Source organism: Physeter macrocephalus, chromosome 14 (assembly GCF_002837175.3).
Source record: "Physeter macrocephalus isolate SW-GA chromosome 14, ASM283717v5, whole genome shotgun sequence".
Lineage (NCBI taxonomy): Eukaryota > Metazoa > Chordata > Mammalia > Artiodactyla > Physeteridae > Physeter > Physeter macrocephalus.
Genome location: NC_041227.1, coordinates 61097269 through 61119414, shown reverse-complemented (window position 1 = coordinate 61119414; position 22146 = coordinate 61097269). Strand labels below are relative to the sequence as shown.

General features: G+C 43.0%; 1 protein-coding gene across 4 annotated transcripts in view; it reads left to right on the top strand.

Moving 5' to 3' along the window:
* IQCK (IQ motif containing K) overlaps positions 1 to 20687 on the top strand; it is a 128437-nt gene extending 107750 nt beyond the window's left edge. For 2 of the 4 annotated variants that reach the window (XM_055090925.1, XM_028500174.2), the window contains one exon: positions 15117 to 15788. In XM_055090925.1, coding sequence (XP_054946900.1) covers positions 15117 to 15175 — 59 coding nt within the window. In that variant the 3' untranslated portion in view covers positions 15176 to 15788. Of the gene's footprint in view, positions 1 to 305; positions 1808 to 15116; positions 15789 to 20580 lie in introns of those variants that run through there. The other 2 variants (XM_028500173.2, XM_055090926.1) reach the window with 2 other exon arrangements.
* Positions 20688 to 22146: the final 1459 nt, after the last annotated feature.

The window sequence follows — 22146 nt, the reverse complement described above, 5'->3', positions numbered from 1 at the left end:
AGCATGTTTCCTAGATTGAGGGCTTTCCTATCACCACACCTGGGTCTGTCACACCCAGGGGTGACTTTCTGAATGAAAATGGAGCTTACAGAGGAAGGGTGATGGGAACTCTCTCCTGCCATGGTGTCCAGCCTGCAGGACAGCTTTACCTCTATCCTTAGCTGCCACACCTGGGTGTCTGCGAAGATCCACGGTCCTTATGAAAGCCTCATGAGTGCCTACCACGTACCTTAAATATATTATTATATTTTTAATCTTCACAACAAATGGAATGAGCATAAACTATTATCACCCCTATCTTTCAGGGGAGGAAACTGTCTCAGAGGTTAAGTCACTTGGTTTTGGTCAACAGCTGCTAGAGAGCAGAGCTGAGGACATTTACAACTTTCCACAACATCATACTGCCTTGCTGTTCTCACACCCTTCCTTTCCACCAGTCCATGAATGGGTAGGCTGTGGGAGAGGTCTGGAATCCATGCTCTCAAAAGTGCAACAGAAGTTCAATGAAGAAACAAAGGCCACACCATAAAAAGCAATGAAGGACTGATACATGCTCGAACGTGGACGAACCTTGAAAACTGAAAAACTTGAAAGCTTGCTAAGTGCAAGAAGACAGACACAAAAGACCACATATTATATGATTCCATTTATGTGAAATGTCCCGAATAGGAAAGTCTATAGAGATAGAAAGTAGATTAGTGCTTGCTTAGGGCCAGGAGGCTGAGGGAATGGTGGTGATAGCTAAAAGGTATGGGGATTCTTTGGGCGATAATGAAGATGTTGTAAAATTGATCGTGGTGACGGTTGCACCTGTCTGTGAATATCCTAAAAACCATTGAATTGCATACTTTAAATGAGTGAATTGTATGGTATGTGAGTTATATTTTCATAAATCTGTTACATAAAATAAAAATGAAGGCACAGACTACCTCACATCCATAAAGATGGATACTATCAAAAAATAGAAAATAACAAATATTGGTGAGGATGTGGAAGAATTGGACCCATTATGCATTGTTAGTGGGAATGTAAAATGATGCAGATAAAGCGGTTCCTTAATAAATTTTTAATTTGAATTACCATATGATCCAACAATTCCACTTTGGGGTAAATACAAGAAAGAGAGCAGAGACTCAACGAGATGTTTGTATACATATGTTAATGGTAGCATTATTCAGGGTAACCAAAAGGTAGAAGTAACCCAAGTGTCCATCAGTGAATGAATAGATAAGAAATCTGTGGTATGTCCATACAATAGAATATTATTCAGCCTTAAGAAGGAAGTTCTGACACATGCCATAATGTGGATGAACCTTGAGGACATTATGCTAAGTGAACTAAGCCAGTCACAAAAAGGCAAATACTGTATGATTCCACTTAAATGAGATACTTAGAATAGTAATATTCATAGACACAGAAAGTAGGATGGTGGTTGCCACGGGCTGGGAGGAGGGGAGAATGGGGAGTTCTTGTTTAATGGGTACTGAGTTTCTGTTTTGCGAGATGAAAAGAGTTCTAGAGATGGACGGTGGTGATGGTTGCACAACATGAATGTACTTAATACCACTGAATTGTGCACTTTAAAAGGGTTAAGATGGTAAATGTTATGTTATGTGTATTTTACCACAATAAAAAAAATTAGGAGGAAAAACAATGAAGGCACAGACCCCAAATTACCTCATGGATCGCTCCCTTACCAACATCAGGCTCTGCTTAATGTCATCTTCTCAGTGTGCCCTCCCTGACCCCCCGACCCCCAGCCCTCCGCCCTGCTTGTCCCCAACTAACATGTTATCTACAGGGTGATTCAAAAAGAACTGACTGGGCTTCCCTGGTGGCGCAGTGGTTGAGAGTCCGCCTGCCGATGTGAGCCACAACTACTGAGCCTGCGAGTCTGGAGCCTGTGCTCCGCAACAAGAGAGGCCGCGACAGTGAAGAGGCCCGCGCACGGCGATGAAGAGTGGCCCCCACTCGCTGCAACTGGAGAAAGCCCTAGCACAGAAACGAAGACCCAACACAGCCAAAAATAAATAAATAAAATAAAGAATTATTCTGCCTTACTCACTGAATTACTTACCAAAAAAAAAAAGAAAAAAGACCAAAACTTTAATATTAAAAAAAAAAACAACAAAGCCCTAGCACAGAAACGAAGACCCAACACAGCCAAAAATAAATAAATAAATAAATTGTGGAAAAAAAAAAAAAAAAAGTGGAAGTGTAGCAATTACATAATAAGAATACAATATCTTTAAGAAAAAAAGAAAAAAGAACTGACTGCTTCCAAACTTTTATTACAACATGCATGGGCACAGATTAAGAACTTGGTGTTGGTGCCAACTCTTCTTTGCACCGGAGAAATGAAGAAATGTGTGAGTGCCCTTCAACCCTGGCTGCAATAGAGGATCTGGGACAATGCCAGCTCCAGGATGGCTGGGTGCCCTGTGTCCTGTGTTTGTTCCGGGGGCTACATGTAGAGGATCTGTTATGTTGTAATTACTATGTTAGCTCCTTAACAAATTGTCTTTGACTATGTGATGTATTTAATTGTATTTAGTCACCGATTAATAATTGTTTAAGTTTTTAATTCTTTTGAATTGCCCAGGATTTTAATGATTTATTTTGTTTATTGTTTGTGCGACTGCACTAGAATATGGAAACTTCCTGTGGCAGCTTGGTTGTTTTTCCTTTCTGTGTCGTTCACCACTCTATCCCAACTCCTAGCACAGTGCCCAGCCTGTATGTGGTAGATGTTCAAGAAACATTTGTTGATTAAGTGACTGAATCTGTGTTACACAATACCCTTCCCAAATCATCCAGCTTGGTAAACACCCTATGGACAAAGTCAATCTAAGGTAAACAGAACTGTTTCCAACCAACCAAACAAACAAATAAATAAAAGGAAATATATTATCCATCTTTTCTAAAATAATAAAAAGGACTGTCCACATTCCTGTGTGCTTACTATGAAGCAAGCAGTGTTCCAAGCACATCTTTAGTAGGAACTCAGTCTTCTCAGCAGCCCTTTGAAGTAGGTACTGTTTGGTCTCCATTTTATGGATGAAGAAACTGAGGCACAGAGAGGTTGAACAATATACCCAGGGCCACCAGCAAGGAAGTAGCAGACTGGGCAGCTTGGGAGTCCTTCCTCTTCCCCACCTCCGATGCCGCAACGCACAGATGTTATTTATGGAGTTAAGCTCCAGAGAAATCTGTTGGTGTTTTGTTTCATGCAAAATCCATCAGGACCCAGCCTCTGATTAAATTGCTGAGAGCATGAAGCACATGTTCCTTTACGCCTGTTAGCCTGGTTTAAAGGGCAATGGTCCCACCCATCTAATTGTCCCACCTTCTCTTTTTAAGTGCCAGTCCAACCCTGTTGATGCATGGTATTCATCCTGAGGATCTAAATTTAGGATCTGAGCAGCTAAAGTCTCTTGCCAATTTTCAGATTTGACTCTCATTAGTCCAGGACATGGAAAATTTTAAAGGTATAGAGCTGTGGAGGCTAGATGTTAAGAAGGACAGACTGATTCCTTTTAGAATAACTTAAAAACTGTCCCTTTATCAAAGTAATACATTCTCATTTTGCAAAATACAGAAAAGTATCAAGAGATCAAAAAGGGTATCCACCATGCTGTCACTGATAATACTTTGGTGTATAGAAAGACTTTTTTAAAAGTGCTTTATTTTATCCCATGAGCAGGAGGGAGGTAGAGGAGACTGAGTCTGTTGTGTGTGTTCTACTTTCACCATGTGTCTTGGAGTTGCCCTCATTTGCTTTTCGTGGCATCTGAAGACTTGTCATTTAAGAGGTTTCAGAGTGACCTCTGAAGCTGTCCAAGTGAGCAGCTAATAGCGGCAGCAAGACTACTGGGCCTGGAGTCCCAAGATTTATATTCAAACCCTGATTGGAAGCTTCCTAGCTGTGTATCTTTGAGCAAAGCACTTAACCTTCCTGATCTTCCACCTTCTAACTGTAAAATGAAATTAACACCCTCCTAAAAGCCCAACTGAGAGGCAAGGTTATTTGAGTTAAAAAGACTTGAGCTAATGCTCACCTATAAATTCTCACTGGCTGTGTGACCTTGAGAAAGTTACTTAACCTCTCTGACCTTCTGTTTCTTCATCTGTACAATAGAAATTATAAAAGTATTCCCCTCACTGGATCCTAGAGAAACCCATATGAGATAGTGCATGTAACACGTTTAGTCCAATACTCACAGACAGTAGGGGTTCAAGAATGATCAATGACTATTGTAAATCATACAATTTTTGTACCATGTTAGAGCAGTGTTTTTCCCACTGTGGACAGTGAGAACAATTAGTGGGTTGCCACATGCATTTTTAAAAATGAAATAATCTCAGTTCTTACATTTAAGTCTTTAATCCATTTTGAATTTACTTTTGTATATGGTGTGAGAAAGTAGTCCGGTGTTTTTTGTTTGTTTGTTTGTTTTTTTTGCGGTACGAGGGCCTCTCACTGTTGTGGCTTCTCCCGTTGCGTAGCACAGGCTCCGGACGCACAGGCTCAGTGGCCATGGCTCACGGGGCCAGCCGCTCCGCAGCATGTGGGAGCCTCCCGGACCGGGGCACGAACCCGCGTCCCCTGCATCGACAGGAGGACTCTCAACCACTGCGCCACCAGGGAAGCCCAGTAGTCCAGTTTTATTCTTCTAAATGTAAGACCTGGAACCATAAAACTCCTAGAAGAAAACGTAGGCAGTACGTTCTTTGACATCAGCCTTAGTGATTTTTTTTGGATATGTCTCTTCAGGCAAGGGAAATAAAAGCAAAAATAAACAAATGGGACCACATCAAACTAAAAAGCTTTTGCACAGAGAAGGAAACTATCAACAAAACGAAAAGGCCACCTACTGAATTGGTGAAGATATTTGCAAATGATATATCAGATAAGGGATTAATATCCAAAGTATACAAAGAACTCATACAACTCAACATCAAAAAAAACCCCAAACATTTAAAAATGGACAGAGGATCTGAAGCGTCCCCTGCATCGACAGGAGGACTCTCAACCACTGCGCCACCAGGGAAGCCCAGTAGTCCAGTTTTATTCTTCTAAATGTAAGACCTGGAACCATAAAACTCCTAGAAGAAAACGTAGGCAGTACGTTCTTTGACATCAGCCTTAGTGATTTTTTTTGGATATGTCTCTTCAGGCAAGGGAAATAAAAGCAAAAATAAACAAATGGGACCACATCAAACTAAAAAGCTTTTGCACAGAGAAGGAAACTATCAACAAAACGAAAAGGCCACCTACTGAATTGGTGAAGATATTTGCAAATGATATATCAGATAAGGGATTAATATCCAAAGTATACAAAGAACTCATACAACTCAACATCAAAAAAAACCCCAAACATTTAAAAATGGACAGAGGATCTGAATAGACATCTTCCCCATGTACCAACCAGCTTTAGGTCAAGATACAGAACATTTCTATTATTCCTGAAGACTCCGCCATGCCCCATCCCAGTCAATCCACCCCGCCTACCTCATCTTCCTGACCTCTCACCCCCTGCCCCCCAGGTAATCACTGTTTTGGTTTCTATCATCCTCGACTAGTTTTACCTGTTTTTTGATCATCATTTAAATAAAAGTCTTTTATATCTGGCTTGCTCACTCCACATGTTGTGTGATTCAGCCATGTTGGTTGTATCAGTAATTTGTTCTTTTTCACTGGTGGTATAGTATTCCTTTGTATGAACATACTACAGTTGTTTATCACTCTACTCTTGATGGATATTTGAGTTGTTTACAGTTTATAGTTATTATGAATATAACTGCTATGAGCATTCCTGGTAGATATCTAAGAGTATATCTTGAGTGTACATCTAGGAGTAGAATTGCTGGATCATGGTCCATTAGATCTTTTTACAAAAATAAATCCCCATATGAGAAATGTTTCCAGCAAACGGTGCCAGGAAAAATGTAGCTCCCCTTGGGGAAATGGTTTGCTTCTTCCCTAACTTCTTCTTTTTGCCTAGACTGCCAGGAAGCTCAGAGTTCAATTTAAACCTCATTTATAGCAACTTACTGATTCTTCTTCGTTAGCATATCTAAATTCTCCATTTCTCTTCAGACTTGGTTTTCTGTTTTCTATTTTTATTAACTATATTTTTTTGGTTAATTATCTGAAATCCTTTTAGGGAGGAAGCAGGATATAAATACATTCAGGAAGAAAATAGGTATTTGCCTTGTTTACAGCACAAAGAGGTTGTGAATCTCACATGAGATAATGTACATGAGAGAACATTAAACACTGAGAAGCCCGGGCCAGAGGAGTTGTCATTAGTGTGTATTCGACTCTTGAGGAGGTGTGAGCTTTATCAGCTTTATAGAAAAGGAGAATACTGCTGGCACTTGTTTTAACAGAATTTTTAAAAATAACTTTCTTCTTAACTGATTAGAAAAGTAATACTTGCCCTTTGTGGAAAGTTGAACAAAAAAGTAGATAATTCTAAGTCTCACCATCCAGAGATAACTGCTATCAAAATGTCATCTTTCTTTTTTAAAAATAACTTTATTTAGATATAATTCATGTATCATACAATTCAGTGACTTTTAGTATAGTCCCAGAATTTGCCACCATTACTACAATCAATTTTAGCACATCCTCATCACCCCCAGAGGAAACCCTACTCCCGTTAGCTCTAAGCCCGCAAGACTCCCATTCTTCCTAGCCCCAGACAACCACTAATGGACTTTCAATCTCTATAGATTTGCCTTTGTGACTGGCATCTTCACTTTGCACAGTGTTTTCAAGCTTCATCCGTGTTGTAGCACATATTAGTACATCATTTCTTTTTATGACTTGTATTACTCGGCTGCCATAACAAAATACCGTAGACTGGGTGACTTAAACAACAGACATTCTTTTCCCCACAGTCTGGAGTCTGGATTTCCAAGATCAAGGTGCCAGCGTGGTTGGGTCTGGTGAGAGCTCTCCTCCTGGTTTGCAGAAGCTACCTTCTAGCTGTGTCCCCACATAGTGGAGGGAGAGTTCTTGTATCTCCTCCTCTTCTTATAAGGGTACCCGTTCTATCAGATCAGGGCTCTACTCTTATGACCTCATTTAACTTTAATCACCCCCTTAAAGGCCCCATCTCCAGTACAGTCACATGTGCAGGTTTAAGGCTTCAACATATGGATTTGAGAGGGATACAACTCACGGCCAGATAATATTCCATTGTATGGATGTATCACATCTATGCATCTGTTCATCGGTTGATGGACGTTTGAGTTGTTTTCACATTTTGGCTATTATGAATAATGCCGCTATGAACATTCGTGTGCAATATTTTGTGTGGACACATGTTTTCATTTCTCTTGGGTATATAGTCAGGAGCAGAATTCCTGGGTCATATGGTAACTCTAGGTTCAGTTGGTTGAGGAACTGCCAGATTGTTTTCAGGGCGGTTGTACATTTTACATTCCCACCAGCAGTGGATGAGGGTTCCAATTCTTACACATCCTCACTAGCACTTATTATCTGTCTGTTGGACTATAGCCATCCTTGTGGATGTTAAGTGGTATCTCAGTGTGGTTTGATTTATGTTTCTCTAATGCCTAATGATGTTGAGTATCTTATCAGGTGCTTATTGGCCGTTTGTATAGCTTCTTTGGAGAAATGTCTATTCAGATCCTCTGCCTTTTTTAATTGGATTGTCTGTCTTTTATTGAGTAGTAAGGATTTTTTTAAATGCATTTTAGACACAAGTCTCTAATCAGAGATATGATTTGCAGTTGCATGGGTTGTCTGTTCACTTTCTTGAAAGTGGTGTATTTTGAAACATGAAAGTTTTACATTTTGATGATGTCCACTTTATTTTTTCATTTGTTCCTTGTGCTTTTGGTGTCATAGCTAAGAAACGATTGTCTATAATCTATTGGACCATGGACCATGTCTAAACCACTTTTTTCCACTCGCTTTTTTTCAAGAGCTTTATGGTGTTAGGGATTTTATTTAGGTCCTTGACCCATTCTGAGTTACTCTTTGTATGTGGTGTAAGTTAAGGGTCCACGTTTATTCTTTTGCATGTGGATATCCAGTTGTCCTGCAGCATACGTTGAAGAGACTATTCTTTCCCCCATTGAATGGTCTTGGCACCCTTCGTGAAAATCAGTCGACCATAAATGTAATAAATAAATAAATTTAATAAATAAGTGTTCACTTCTGGATTTTCAGGTCTATTCCATTGATTTATATATTTATCCTTATGCCAGTACCACCCAGTCTCAATTACTGTCGCTTTTAGTAAGTTTTTCCATATTTTTTTTTTTTTTTGCGGTACGCGGGCCTCTCACTGCTGTGGCCTCTCCCGTTGCGGAGCACAGGCTCCGGACGCGCAGGCTCAGCGGCCATGGCTCACGGGCCCAGCCGCTCCGCGGCATGCGGGATCCTCCCGGACCGGGGCATGAACCCGTGTCCCCTGCATCGGCAGGCGGACGCGCAACCACTGCGCCACCAGGGAAGCCCTAGTAAGTTTTTAAATGGGAAAGTGTGAGTCCTCCAATTTTGTTCTCTTTTTTCAAGACTGTTTTGGCTATTCTGGGTCCCTTGAACTTCCAGTTGTCATCTTTCATGTCAATCTTTTTGAAAATGGATCTCTATCTTTAAGTTTACGTCAGTGAGATCATACTTCATAGCAGTTATTTTCATGTATCCTTGCTTTTTTCACCTAGCTTTACATGGTAAACATATCCCCCTATATTATAAACTTATTTTACATGAGTAGCTACATAATTTTTTTTCTTGTTGGACACTTCTTTCTAAGTTTCACCATTATAAATATTGCTTCCATGGCTGCCTTCATTCCTAAGAGAATTTAATTTCATTTGTGCAGCTATTGAAGATATTTTTACATATTGAAAACGTTACTCTTTTAATTCAAACTTTGAGATGATTTCCTGAAGAGCAGTAGAATAGGGACGGGCAGATGAGGTGTCAAATCCCACATTTGCATCTTAGAGTCACTTACCTTTCAGAGCCTCAGTGTTCTCACCTGAAAATTGGAGATAATAATACCTTCAGAGAGTCGTTTTGAAGATTAAAGACAACATAGGGATATATGACCTTGTACAACACCTGACATATTGTAAGAACTCAATAAATAGTACTTATAATGATTATTATTATTTTCATCATTGTTGTTGTTATTGTTGCTAGCTATATTAAAGTTGCAACAGGCAGCGGAAATGGAGCGGTCTACCTGTGAGGAAATGGTGAAGTGACGTTCATGTCTTTCCTATCAGCCTGGGAATTGCAATCAGAATGAGTAGACGTTAAACGTTTTCTCACATCAGCCAAAGAGAAGTGTTTCGATATCATGCACCAAATAAATGTCCATATTCCTAAGTATATGTTTGTATCTAAGATCAGTGTCTTAGGATCGTTTCCCAGCAATGGCTGTGAGAGGGTTTAACCCAATTCATGTAACTCTTGAAGGTATTGTTTGCATATTGAAAACACTTGTCTTTCAATTCAAACATAAATTAGCTCCAAGAGAGCATGGCTGTGTCTGGCACGTTCGTCATTTTTGGTCTTGAGTCAACAAACACAATAGGTGCTGGCAAAGGATGGCAAGAAGAAAGGCGTCAGACCCCAAGTTATATTTTGTTATATGTTGCCTAGGAAACCAGGCAAACAGCGGTTTGAACCCTGACGGGGACCGCCATTTATTAAGCACCTGTTGCATCTGCTGTGTGCCAGGCGCTCTTCTGGTGGATTTGTGTATGTGATCTCCGTTAATGTATTTAAATATCAAGATTACCCTGTGCAATAAGATCCGCAAGGAACCCAGTTTTATAGGTGAGGGAACAAGCTTTGAGAGGGTTAGCGACTAGGCCAAGGGCATGCTGGTAGTAAGTGCTAGAGACTGGATGCAAATACTTGCCTCTCCAATACTAAAGTCTGGGCATCCCCACTGACCTGGAGAATCCTTTATATTGCTGGAAAAGATGTGTGTCCTTTTGACAGTCTGGAGTCTGAGAGAGAAAGGCCTGGGGGCTTCCAAAGGAAGCTAGAGTAGGGTTTCATTCATTGGTTCAGCCAAGATTGATCGAGCGCCTGCTGTGGGCGCAGGACTGGACCTGCCAGATGCTGGAGGTTCAGTGGAGAACATAAGCCAACACGTTGTTCTACTCGAAACTCAAGCCTAGTGGGGAAGCCAGACACTATTCCAATAATCACGTGAATCCATGATTACAGACTGTGACGAGTGCTCCGAAGAAGTTCAGGATGCCTCGAGAGACTTTAGCAGGGGGTTTGAATAGGTCCCCCTAGAAATTAACTAGATGTGAATGGCAGGGAGGGCTTTTGGATGAGGGAAGGATGGAGGCAAAGACCCTGAGCCTGGAAGGGGGACCGAAAGAAGGCCTGAGCGATGAGAGCAGGGTGCGAGGCACCGGGGAGCTGGGAGGGAGCGGTGGCCTCGGGGGACTTTGGGCTTGATCCTGAGGGCAGCAGGGAGCCTTCAAAGGGCTTTAGCAGGGCAGTGGCATCATCAGATGGGCTTTATAGAAAGATGAGCATGGCTGCAGGTGAGAGATGGATCGGATGACCTGGTAGCAGTGGAACTGGACAGAAGTGGATGGGTTTAGGAGACATTTAGAGGGTAAAAATGCCTAGATGATATGAGCGATCCTTTCTAAAAAGTAGTTTTGTTTGGGGGTCAGTAAGTTTCTCACCAACGTCAGGGCTTGAAAAATTCAAATTTTCTTTTCAGTACACCAGTGGGCTTCCTGTTAGAAAGAACTCTGTAGTTGAAACTCTTGGAATGTTACTTCCCATCTCCTTCTTTTAAGGTTTGATAAAGTTGGCTTAGTCATCGGGGTTTCTTGACTGGAGCCCTGTCTGCCTCGGGTTCTGGACCAACTACCAAGATAATGAGTGAATACTGCCCCAGTCCCTAGTTACAGATTGAAATAGTTTCTCAATTAGTTATTAGCTTGTTATACTCACAGAGGAGCTATATAAAAATAAACTGGAGGATCTGTTTCCATTTCACTTAAAGGCAGCATTCAATATACAGGGCTTCTGCCAGTCTGAACTGGATGAGAACTGTTTATAACCCGAGTTCATTCAAAATGCCTGGGATATTTCTAAAGGTTCAGTCTTGGCAGCAGCAGCTGAGAATGCAGAGATAAATAAAAAAGTCATAAGACACGGCTGACAGGGTTCTTCTGTGTTCATTCACACCCCTGACTCCCTAGGCTTTTGAAGACGCAGAATTTCAAAGGACAGCCTACTAGATGGTGGCTATTTAAACTGCTGTGCTAAATCTCCAATCTTTGCTAACTGCGAAATGGAGCTACCCTTGTAAATTCAGATGTGAAAAGAAAATACTAATAGATGTATAAACACATATGAGTAGGACATAAAGCTCACTTACATGATTTAAGGAAAATTTGTTTAAATATTTGTTTTAAAAAAGCATATTTTCCAGCTTTTCTACAGCCACTGCATTGCCTATATAATTAAGAAATAATTTTATTGAGCATCTACCATATGCCAGGCAATGGGTACCATCTCATTTCACCCTCGCAGTCTCCTGAGAGGAAGGTCTTACTGTCCCCATTTTATGGGTGAGGGAGCTGAGGCTTCAAAGAGGTTAAGAAACTTGCTCAGGTCACCCAGTTGGTAAATGATGGTAAAAGCCAAGTCGCCTGGCTCCAGAAGGTGTGCCCTGAGCAACTAAGCTGTGCTCCAATGGCCCCATTTCTTCCCCTGTTGGAGCCTCAGTTTCCCTCATCTATGAAAAACATAGCTTTTATTAAATGTCTCCCTTTCCAGAAATCAAGATCCTTTCCAGGGTCAAAACTTGATGTTGAGATTCTGTTTTAATATAACTATTGTTGTCACTTCCAGCACCAAATGTTTCCATTTAAAATGCTGCCTTCCAGGAGACTTCGCCCTGAGTTTACATTGTTTAGAAGTCAACAACAGTAATTACTGCACATTCAAGACTGTCAAATCTGCCCCAGTGCCTTGTGGCTTCCAAGTTGGCTCAACTTTCCTCAAAATAACACAACCCAACATCTGGCAGTTAAGAAAGGGGGGTAAACATACCAGACTATTGACATTACCCTCTACACGTCAACATTTCTTTCGTTTTAGAAAGAAAATCTTCCCTGACATATTCTTCCAGTGGGGACGTGGAGGGTTTTTTTCATATTTTTTTCTATAGTCTTCAGATTTTCTGTAATGACTATGAACAGCTTTTATAATTGAAAAAAATCTTATTTTAAAAATTCAGTCCAGTAAAAACAGAAAAAAAAAAAAACCTTGGTAAAATATATTGTACACTCCCCTACCTCCTAATTGGAAAGTATACAAACTGACTTTAAGCTTTGTTGGATTATTCTGGGTGGTGATAAGGGACCCTAATTCATACTCTGCATTAGTACGACATGATGGTTAAGACCATGGATTTTGGACTCAGACAGACCAGGCTTAGAGTTCCGGCAGGGCCATTTATTTAGCTCTGTGACCTTGGGCAAGTTGCTTAGTGTCTCTGAGCCTTAATTTTCTCATTGGTAAATGGGAATAATGATAGCATCTACCTCCCAGAGTGGCTGGGGTGATTAAACGAGATGATAAATTTGTGTAAAGCCCTGAACATAATGTCTAGCATTCAATAAATGCAAATTTTCTACTTAATAGTGTGATACTGTTACTAATCTGTTTCAAGTGTGGAGCCCTCAGGGACTGTCGAGGCATCTTAGACTCTGCCCTGGATCTGAATGAAAACGTCCTCAGATTTTGATGCCTGTTCTCTTCCTCCCCATTTTCCTATTTTATTTTATTTTATTAATTTAATTTAATTTAATTTAATTTTTTGTTGAGGTCAGACTCACAGACAGCAGGGTGCCCTAGTCCTAAGTGTACAGCACAGTGAACTCCTCTGTATGCACTCACCACGTAACCAGCGCCTAGATCAGGATGCAGAATGGGTCACCGTAGAATAGTTTTGCTTCTTCTCAAACTTCACATAAATGGAAAGAGTATGGACTCTGTGCCTGGCTTCTTTTGCTGGCTATTACATCTGGGAGAGTCAACCAAAATGTTGAGGGCAGCAGTAGTTTCCTCTTTTTCACTGATGTGTAGTATGCTTTCCTGTGAATAGTATCACAATGTGTATATCTCTTATTGATGGACACTTGGGTTGTATCCAGTTTTTATGAACATTCTTGTATATGTTCTTCTGGTGGATGTAAATACTCACTTCAGGTGAGGATTAGCCAGGAGTGGAACTGATGGGCCTGAGAGTGTATACATAATACTTAATTTGGCAAGATCCTGCCAAATCATTTGCTAAAGTGTCGGCACTCTTTCCCATCCCCACTGGCGATGCCTGAGCATTAAGTTGTCCTGCATCCTCACCAACACTTAGTGTGATGAGTCTTTTTCATTGTAATCGTCCTGGTGGGTGTGTAGTGGCTGTCTCACTGTGGCTTTAATTTCTTTGATGCACACCTTTTTATGTGCTTATCAGCCATTGGGACACAAATTCATTTCTAAACTCATTTATGCTCTGAGGAAATCGGGTAGCTCAGCTTGCCCGAATGATGCTTTTTTTTTTTTTTTTTTTTTTTGTGGTATGCCGGCCTCCCTGTGCTGCGGCCTTTCCCGTTGCGGAGGACAGGCTCCGGACGCGCAGGCTCAGCGGCCATGGCTCACGGGCCGAGCCGCTCCGCGGCATGTGGGATCCTCCCAGACCGGGGCGCGAACCCAGTTCCCCTGCATCGGCAGGCGGACGCGCAACCGCTGCGCCACTAGGGAAGCCCCCGAATGATGCTTTAAGGATGGGCACACAAGCTCTGAGAGAGGTCTCAGAGACACTCCAGCAACTAAAACACCAGAGTTTGGGGCACACATTCCAAAACATCTACACTGGCTTCTTCTGCTTACTTTCAGATCCTTGGCCATGTTTGATAGCTGAGCTTGCAAGATAACTAACTAACTTTCAGATGATGAGTGACATAAGTTTTAAAAGGTGCTACGTGAACTCTGTAGCAGCATTTCAGCTTGTATTTCTACAGGCCACTCAGGGGAAAAGAAGTCACATTTGTCGAGTACCTACAACGTATCAGTCCCTGCACTGGGCACATTCGGTACATTATCTCCCTAATCTCATAAGGACTCTGTGAGGTCAACATTATTTTACTTAGTTCAAACGAGGAAATGGGGTTGGGGCTGGGGTCACCCAGCTATCAGATGGCAGAGCCAGGATTTGGACACTGGGTCTGCTTGACACCAAAGTCTACCTTCTGTGAGCAAGCAAACTGAGGGGGAAACATTACTTTTGTACCAATTCCCCAATCAGAAACTATTCCTAGCATACATTTCATTAATATTTTTTCAGTGGTCACCTCTACTAAGGCAGCTTCACCCTTGGGTGGATCTCTCCCTGGGGTCTCCCAGCAGTGGGTCTGCTGATACTGGGAGGCCAGCTCCCCTGGGACTCCCCAGCTCCCGACCTCTCCTCCTCCCTGCCTCTCCCCACCTCTGCGGTCTGCCTGACCGCAGTAACACTGTGTACATATTGATGCCCTGACAGTCTGTTTATCTTCTGTCTGGTATATTTTCTGGTAATTTTTTTTTTTTGATGTTGGGGGTGGTAGGAGTTTATTAATTAATTTATTTATTTTTGCTGTGTTGGGTCTTCGTTTCTGTGCGAGGGCTTTCTCTAGTTGCAGCAAGCGGGGGCCACTCTTCATCGCGGTGCGCGGGCCTTTCACTATTGCGGCCTCTCTTGTTGTGGAGCACAGGCTCCAGACGCGCAGGCTCAGTAGTTGTGGCTCACGGGCCCGGTTGCTCCGCGGCATGTGGGATCTTCCCAGACCAGGGCTCGAACCCGTGTCCCCTGCATTGGCAGGCAGATTCCCAACCACTGCGCCACCAGGGAAGCCCCAATTTTCTGGTAATTCTTTTAGAAAGTTTTCCCCAGTGGTATAGCGATGCACGTGGACGGTAGACATTTGGGAAAACAAAAATTCACCCATTTCTTTTCAATCGTTTTATCTATATTTAGTTTTTTTAAGAGTTGAAATGCTGGGCCACCACTTAGTTATGAATGTCATTTTATTTTTTACAGGGCAGTCACATTTAAAGGATGTACTACGATCATCTCACTCAGGACTAAACATAAAATAGGAATCACTTGTTTTCAAGAAAAATAAATTTTTTTTTCAGAAAAGCAAGAGGGAAAACAAGGGCAGAGACGACTGAGTGAAAGAACCTAGCTTCCACTTTACCTTTGGAGCCATCAGCTTTGTTGGCTTTCAACACCACCAGACAGAAGCCACAGTGTCCCCCGTGGAGACATTGTTAACTTTTGGAATGGAGCGATTTAAAATTTGCATCATCGAAATTTATAGGAATTTTGTAAATTCCACTGTATTTTGCTCTCGGCATGTCTCCTTGTTCCTTCAAACTTTGCAAAAGCACATTTTGAATGGTTTCATCCTGTTTTATCAAGTTTATAAATTATCAGGCATCTACTCATTCCACAGGTGTTGGGCATTTTGGTTGTTCCTAAACTGTCTATGTGGGAAGAGATGTGGGAGCAGCACCTTTTGTTGCATCTTCATTACAGAAATCTTCATCTCCCTGGGGAGAGAGACCACGACCCTGTGGAGGTTAAGGGCATGAATGCAGGAGCCAGACAGCCCACAGTGTGACCCCAGGCTCCTTACGTAACCTGCGTGCCTTAGTCTCCTCATCTGTACGGTCATCGGGGAAAATAACGGCACGTACCTCACTGCCACTTCATATGCGCAAAGGGCCCAATAAGTACAATAGAAGTGTTGTCTTATTATTTACCCGGAATCCTAAAAACTGGGTGCTAATTGTATAAAAAAAATATTTTAAGCAATATATATATATATATATATATATATATATATATATAGCGCTGACTGGAGAGTGTGAACCAGTCTTCTCTTTGTAACCCCAGGACCCATCTGTGTGATGCACAGGGAATCAGAGATGCTTACACACCAAAGAGAGAAGATGCACATTTACTGAAGCAGCTTCTCTCTTTGGTGTGTAAGCATCTCTGATTCCCTGTTAATTTTCCTGCCTCCCCCTCTGTGAGCTTCTTGAGGTCAAAGACTGTGCCCTGAAAATAGTAAGAGCTAATATGTAGTGTGTGCTTCTCTGGATCAGACTCAGTGCTGAGCGCTTTGCGGGTCTTGCCCCTCCCAGGCCCTCAGGAGGCAGGGCCCCTCTCAGACGTGGGCCCTCAGGGAACAGGCACTGAGTGGTAGCTGAGCGACAGCGCTCTGTCCCAAACTTGTCACGTCAGAAGGATCACTCAAAGCGTAGAGGTGGTGGGTGCTGATTCCCACTCACTCATCGAGATTCCGATGATCAAGGTTTGAGGCGGGGCCCAGGAATCTGTATTTTTGCCCCAGCTGGTCCTTTGTGCCGAGGCCACATCTGGGCAACACTGAATCAGTAGCTGGGTGACCCTGTGGCCCCTGAATTTCCTCCCTATGTCTTAGGCAGCTTCTCTGGCCGTGTCTGGGGTTCTCAGCTCTGTCACTGAGTGACACAGAAGAGCGCGGGGGAGGGCAATGGAGAGGAGGAGAGCGTAAGCGGGTCTCACTAGTATGCAAGACCTTTCTTGTCACGCTGCCTTTGACTGAAGCTGGAGGGCTGGTGCATCACTCTGGGATCTTCCTCTCTCTCAAGGCCTTCCGTAACTGGCTCCGCACCAGTCTGCCAAGGGGTACGAGGACAGCGCAGGGCTATGGAGGCAGCCGTGTGTCGGTGCTGGAAGCCAACCACAGTGACGTCTCTAAACTAAGGTGGAAACTGGGGTCTTTCATCTCACTGCCTGCTCCCCTCCACTGCCTCTTCCCTTGCTCCCTCCATCTACTGAATAACCTGCCTGTGCAAGGTTTCGCCAAGACCTGGAGGAGGAAAACCACTAAGGAGAGACGTTATCTGCTTCTTAATTTTTAGCAAAGTAATCCTTGTACATGGTTCCCATGGTTACGGGTATATAGGATAAAACAGGAGGATGAACGAACATCATCTCTGTCACCCTCTTCTGTGGCAGTCACTTTGAGCTCTGAGCTGTTTCTCTGGGTGGTTAAGGTTAGGGTTAGGGTTAGGGAAGAGTTTAGACACTATCTCCTGATTTCCTGATGTGACAGATGGGAATGAGCTCACTTAAATCCCATCCCCCCCCCCCACCCCCACCCCCCCACCCTCTTCTGTGGCAGTCACTTTGAGCTCTGAGCTGTTTCTCTGGGTGGTTAAGGTTAGGGTTAGGGTTAGGGAAGAGTTTAGACACTATCTCCTGATTTCCTGATGTGACAGATGGGAATGAGCTCACTTAAATCCCATCCCCGCCCCCCACCCCCACCCCCCGCCGCCAAAGAGTTAAATTGCTCTTTCCCGTTCCTTAATTAGTTGACTTTGTAGTTTCAAGTTACAGACAACCGTCTTTATTTCTTCTTACCTTTTCTTGGGAGGAGATGAAATATACATATAATAGCGACCATAAAACACATATAGCTATAAAGCAAACACTCAGGTAACCACCATACCAGTTAAGGAAGTGGAACACTGAACATTTTTAAGGCTCCCCCTCCCACCATGAAGCCACTTACCCTAACTTTTGTGATAATCGTTCTCTTGCTTTTATTTAGATTCTCTTCATCTTTATATGCAACCCTCAACATTTAGATTTGCTATACATAGAATCACACTGTATGTATTATTCTGTGCCTTGCATCTTTTTCTTCAATACTGTAAGCTAAGGTAAGCCGACACGGGTAGCTGTGGTTCGTTCGGGTTCAGTGCTGTATACTCACTGTTCCAGTAAACCACAATTTATTTATGCAGTCAGCTGGATGGATTTTGGGGCTGTTTCCAGTTTTCCGCTATCATGAACATCCTCACTGATGTCTGCCAGTAACGTGTGCAAGGGCTTCTCCAGGGGCTGGATACAGGAGTGGAATCGCTGCATTGTGGGGAATGTACATGCTCAGTTTCACTTAATATTGCCAGTTTTCCAGTGTGTTTGCACCACTGGGCAGTCCCCACCTCCAGAGATTCTTGACTTGATTGGCTAGGGTGGGGCTGGGCACCAGGAGTGTTCAGAGTTCCAGGTGATTCCATCATGAGGCTTCACAACACCTTTACTTCCAGTCCATCAACTCTAATTAGTGTCTTGACTCTCCACCTTGAAGGAGTGTCCCCAGCATCCCTTTCTACTCTCCTCTTTCAAGATTTTTGTATAATGATCTGAAAGAGAGAGGGGCTTTTTCCCAGGCAAGGTCAAAATGTAGGGGTGGGGAGGAGGGTCTCAAGGCATGACAGGATTGGTTAAAATACTGGGACAAAGGAAAGGCATGCAGGTGAATTCTTCCTTCCAGCAGGGTTGAGGAACTAAAGAAAACCCAAGGCTTGGGAACTTCTCCCATCAGTCACTTCCTCTTTCCTTCCACGCTACCAGTAGCCTTAAGTGTCTGTCTGCCAGTTGTAGGCCAGAGAGAATCTCATTCAAATGGCTTAAGTTTTGAGACTTTGAGACTCCTATGAACTGCTCTGAGGGTCTCTGCATTCACGTTTCCTTCAGGGACTCCAACCACGGTTTGGGTTTCTTGACCCTTAGCAAGAAAGATTCTTGACCCTGAATCTTAGCAACACACAGCTTTGAATAAATACTGATGCCCGGGCCCCAGACCAATTACATCAGAATGTCTGGGGCGAGATCCAGGTACCAACAGGTTTCAGAAGCTACCCAGGTAATTCTTAAACGCAGCCAGCATAAAAAACCAGTGGTCAGTGGGTCTCAACTTTATCTAGTGTCCATCAGAATCACCGGGGAGGCTTGTTAAGAATACTGATGGCTGGGCTCCACCCCCAATTTTTGAGTCTATAGGTCTGGGGTGGGGGCCTGGATGTGCATTTCTAATAGGTTCCCAGTGATGCAAACATTGCTGGTCCCCCAGCCACACGTGGAAAGCCATCATGCGCCTGGTTTCCCTGCACACCTCCCCGTGGGGATCTGGAACAGCCCCGTGCTGAGCTGCTCTGTCTGGTTGTGTGAGCCCCTTTCTGCCTCTGTATTATGTCGTCAGGCTGGTAGCTTGAAATCAGACATGGAAACTGGCAAATGCTACAAATCAGAACTCCGCCACCCCAGCCTGTTGCTAAACATTCATACCCTAGATTACATCATGGGCCAGCGGGATACTGGGAGAGCACCTCCCAGGTGTGGGTCATCCTCGCTCATGCATTGTCATCATCCATAGGCCTAGAGGCATACAGGGTCTTCACTGTGGTTACCTGTGCAGCTTCTATATATATGGAACAAAAGTAGTACACATTGAAAAAAATTAATTTTCCTGTGACCATAGGCTCCTGGTATTGAAAATATTTTTCTGGTTTGAGTTATTAATATAATACTAGTTCACAAAGCCAACTAAATACATTATAAAATTTGATACTTATTAAGTATAGAAAGTGAAGGAGACTCTGGGGATGCCAACAGTTCAAATTGCGTCCTTGTTTGGCACCTGGGGATTTTTTTACACCCTGGGTAATGCCAGGATGGGGAGAGGTAGGAAAGGGAAACGAGCAACTGCAAGTCCACGCAAGGACGCCAAGATTTGGAAACTGTCTTTGAATAAACCATGACCAAGAACCCTTGGGAAGTCTTTGTGTAGCGCCAGCCTGAAGACTGCTGGGCTAGCCTGTTTAGTCCACTGCGCTGCATGTGATGGGGTCCATGGCCAGCCTGTGCCCTCAGCCACTGGGAGGAAGGGCTCGACTGAAACCTCTGCTCTGCACAGTACCAACCCCCAACACCCTTTCTACGCGAACACTGCTCTTCAAGCATGACCAGAGCCTGCAGCCTTGCTCTGAATAACCCTTCAGGCATTAACTTGGACACTAGAAGCGAAGATTTATTAAAAAGGGAGAGGGTCTTTCCAAATGGATCTCCCACCCACCAGGGGACTGGGTTTCCATATATCTTGGGGAAGGGGCTTTTATCTATCGGGACAATTTCCCTTACAAATAGTGCAGTGCTCTGCGTTCAGTTAACTTTCCTGTTTGGCCGACTCAGGAAATCACCCAGATCACATTCTTGTCCGGATCATAAGAGACTAGAAAAGATTCTCTTCTGGCCTCGAACTGACCCCAGTGCTGTCCTGAGTTTTTAATTTTGGGTGTGGGGGGAACAGGGTGAGTGGTGACAGATTTGCTTGAGTCAAGAGCCTCGAATCTGTCATCATCTTTAGTAAAACTTCCTTCCTTCAGTGCCCCCGACCTGCAAAGCATACTTTTGACCTTCTTCTGAACTGAACTCCGGACGGCCGTGAACGTTACTGTGAAGTGGCTTTGAAACTTCAGGTGCTGCCGGTGGAGGACAAAGGCCCTGTGTTCTTCCCTGGTAGATCCACGGGACCAGAACCATCGCTGTCGCTCAGTGGGTTTCGAAGCAACTGACTTCTGTGTATCAAAGCCTGCAGTTTCCAGAAGCCAAGTCTGTCTAGGCTTGTAAATTGACCCTGACTTTCTCTTTCATTTCTTTGCAGTAAAATGCAAAATGGAGGATGAAGAAGAGGCTGCAGCTAAGACTCCACAACCTTAACAGCTGTCGATATCTTTCCCCTCTTTGCTCCAATTACCCCACTCGAGGAAAATGTTCAAGTTATGCTTCCTCTATTGTGCTTTCTTGAACAACTAGATTTGGTGCATTCGGATAAGAATCTTTCATTGCACACATGTTTTAGTGCAAATAGTTTATCATAAGAAAGTACTAGTTTTAACTTTCTGCATTATCCCCCAATTTTATTCTTTCATTTCATCCGTATATTTCATCAGTGCTTCAGGAGTATTCTTCTACACCAACCACTGCTAAAATGTACAATGAACTCTGATTTCAAGAGATGTTGAAGTTTTCTCTAGTTACCAGTTTCCCAGTTTGGGCCACCTTTGCAAAGATCCATATTTAAAATAAAGCCCCAAACCTCTGCAGTGGGTTTTAAGTTTATCTGGTGAGTACTCTTTTCATAAAAAAGTCATTATTGCCTGTGATCATTTCCCAAGGAGACTGACCCTTAACTTTGACTGCATCAAGATAAGACACTTAAACCCAGACAACAATAAAGATAAAGAATTTTTGTTGTCTAGGCCCCAAAGCATTATAGAAATTCCTCATTTTATGGGTAAACTGACTTATTACCCTCAATTGTTCTGCAGTTTGTTGTTAACCAGGATTCTCCCATTCAAAATGCCACGGACTTAGCCTCCAGGCAGATCTGAAAGCCAAGTAGTTGTGTTGGGTTGTTTTGACAAGCTACCACACGTCTTAAGTAAATAGTAAAGCCTTTATTTTTTGTGTTAAGAACAGCATTTTGAAAATAAAACCTATTTGCCCATGCTTTACAGTCTTTTAAATTTGTAATATTTATATACAGTCGTTTATGGTACACATTGATTGTCTTGAAATTTCTTTAACGATTTTTTTAAAGTATGCAACAGTCAGCCAGGGGAGGATAAGGTACATTATATAAAACACACATTAATACATTTAATAAATATATATTATCTATCAAAAACGAGCCTTAGCTCTTTATCAATGAATAAAAAGCACCTGCTGAGAACTCCTGTAAGCTGGTATAATCATCGCATCATTGGATTATAAAAGCCACAACGCTCCCTTTCGGTTCGGGGTTCAGCTCAGCCTTGCCTAACCAGGAAGACCACTCCCACTTTGCCCACGTTCTGTGGGCCCTGACAGAATCTGTGCTAAAACAATGACTCCCCAGCTTTCCACAACCAAATCTGCAACCCTTGAGACACACAGAACTTCCCAGTTTGTCAGTTCTTGGGGCCGATTGCCTCCCTCCCTCCACTCCATCTCCAGGGGAGGAATCCAGCACAGAATGACCGTTTTCTATTAGAGGGGAAAGAGTGGCTGTTATAGTCCCAAGGTGAGTTTGATAACCGGACCTGGAAAGATTTGTGCTTACAATTAGGTGCTTTGATCACACAGGCTCTCCTTCCAGGTCATCCTCCCCCAATGTCTTGTTTACATAAACAGACCTTAAACAGAGGTGCCATTTAATTTTGTATTTAAACTTCACTCCATGGGGGCA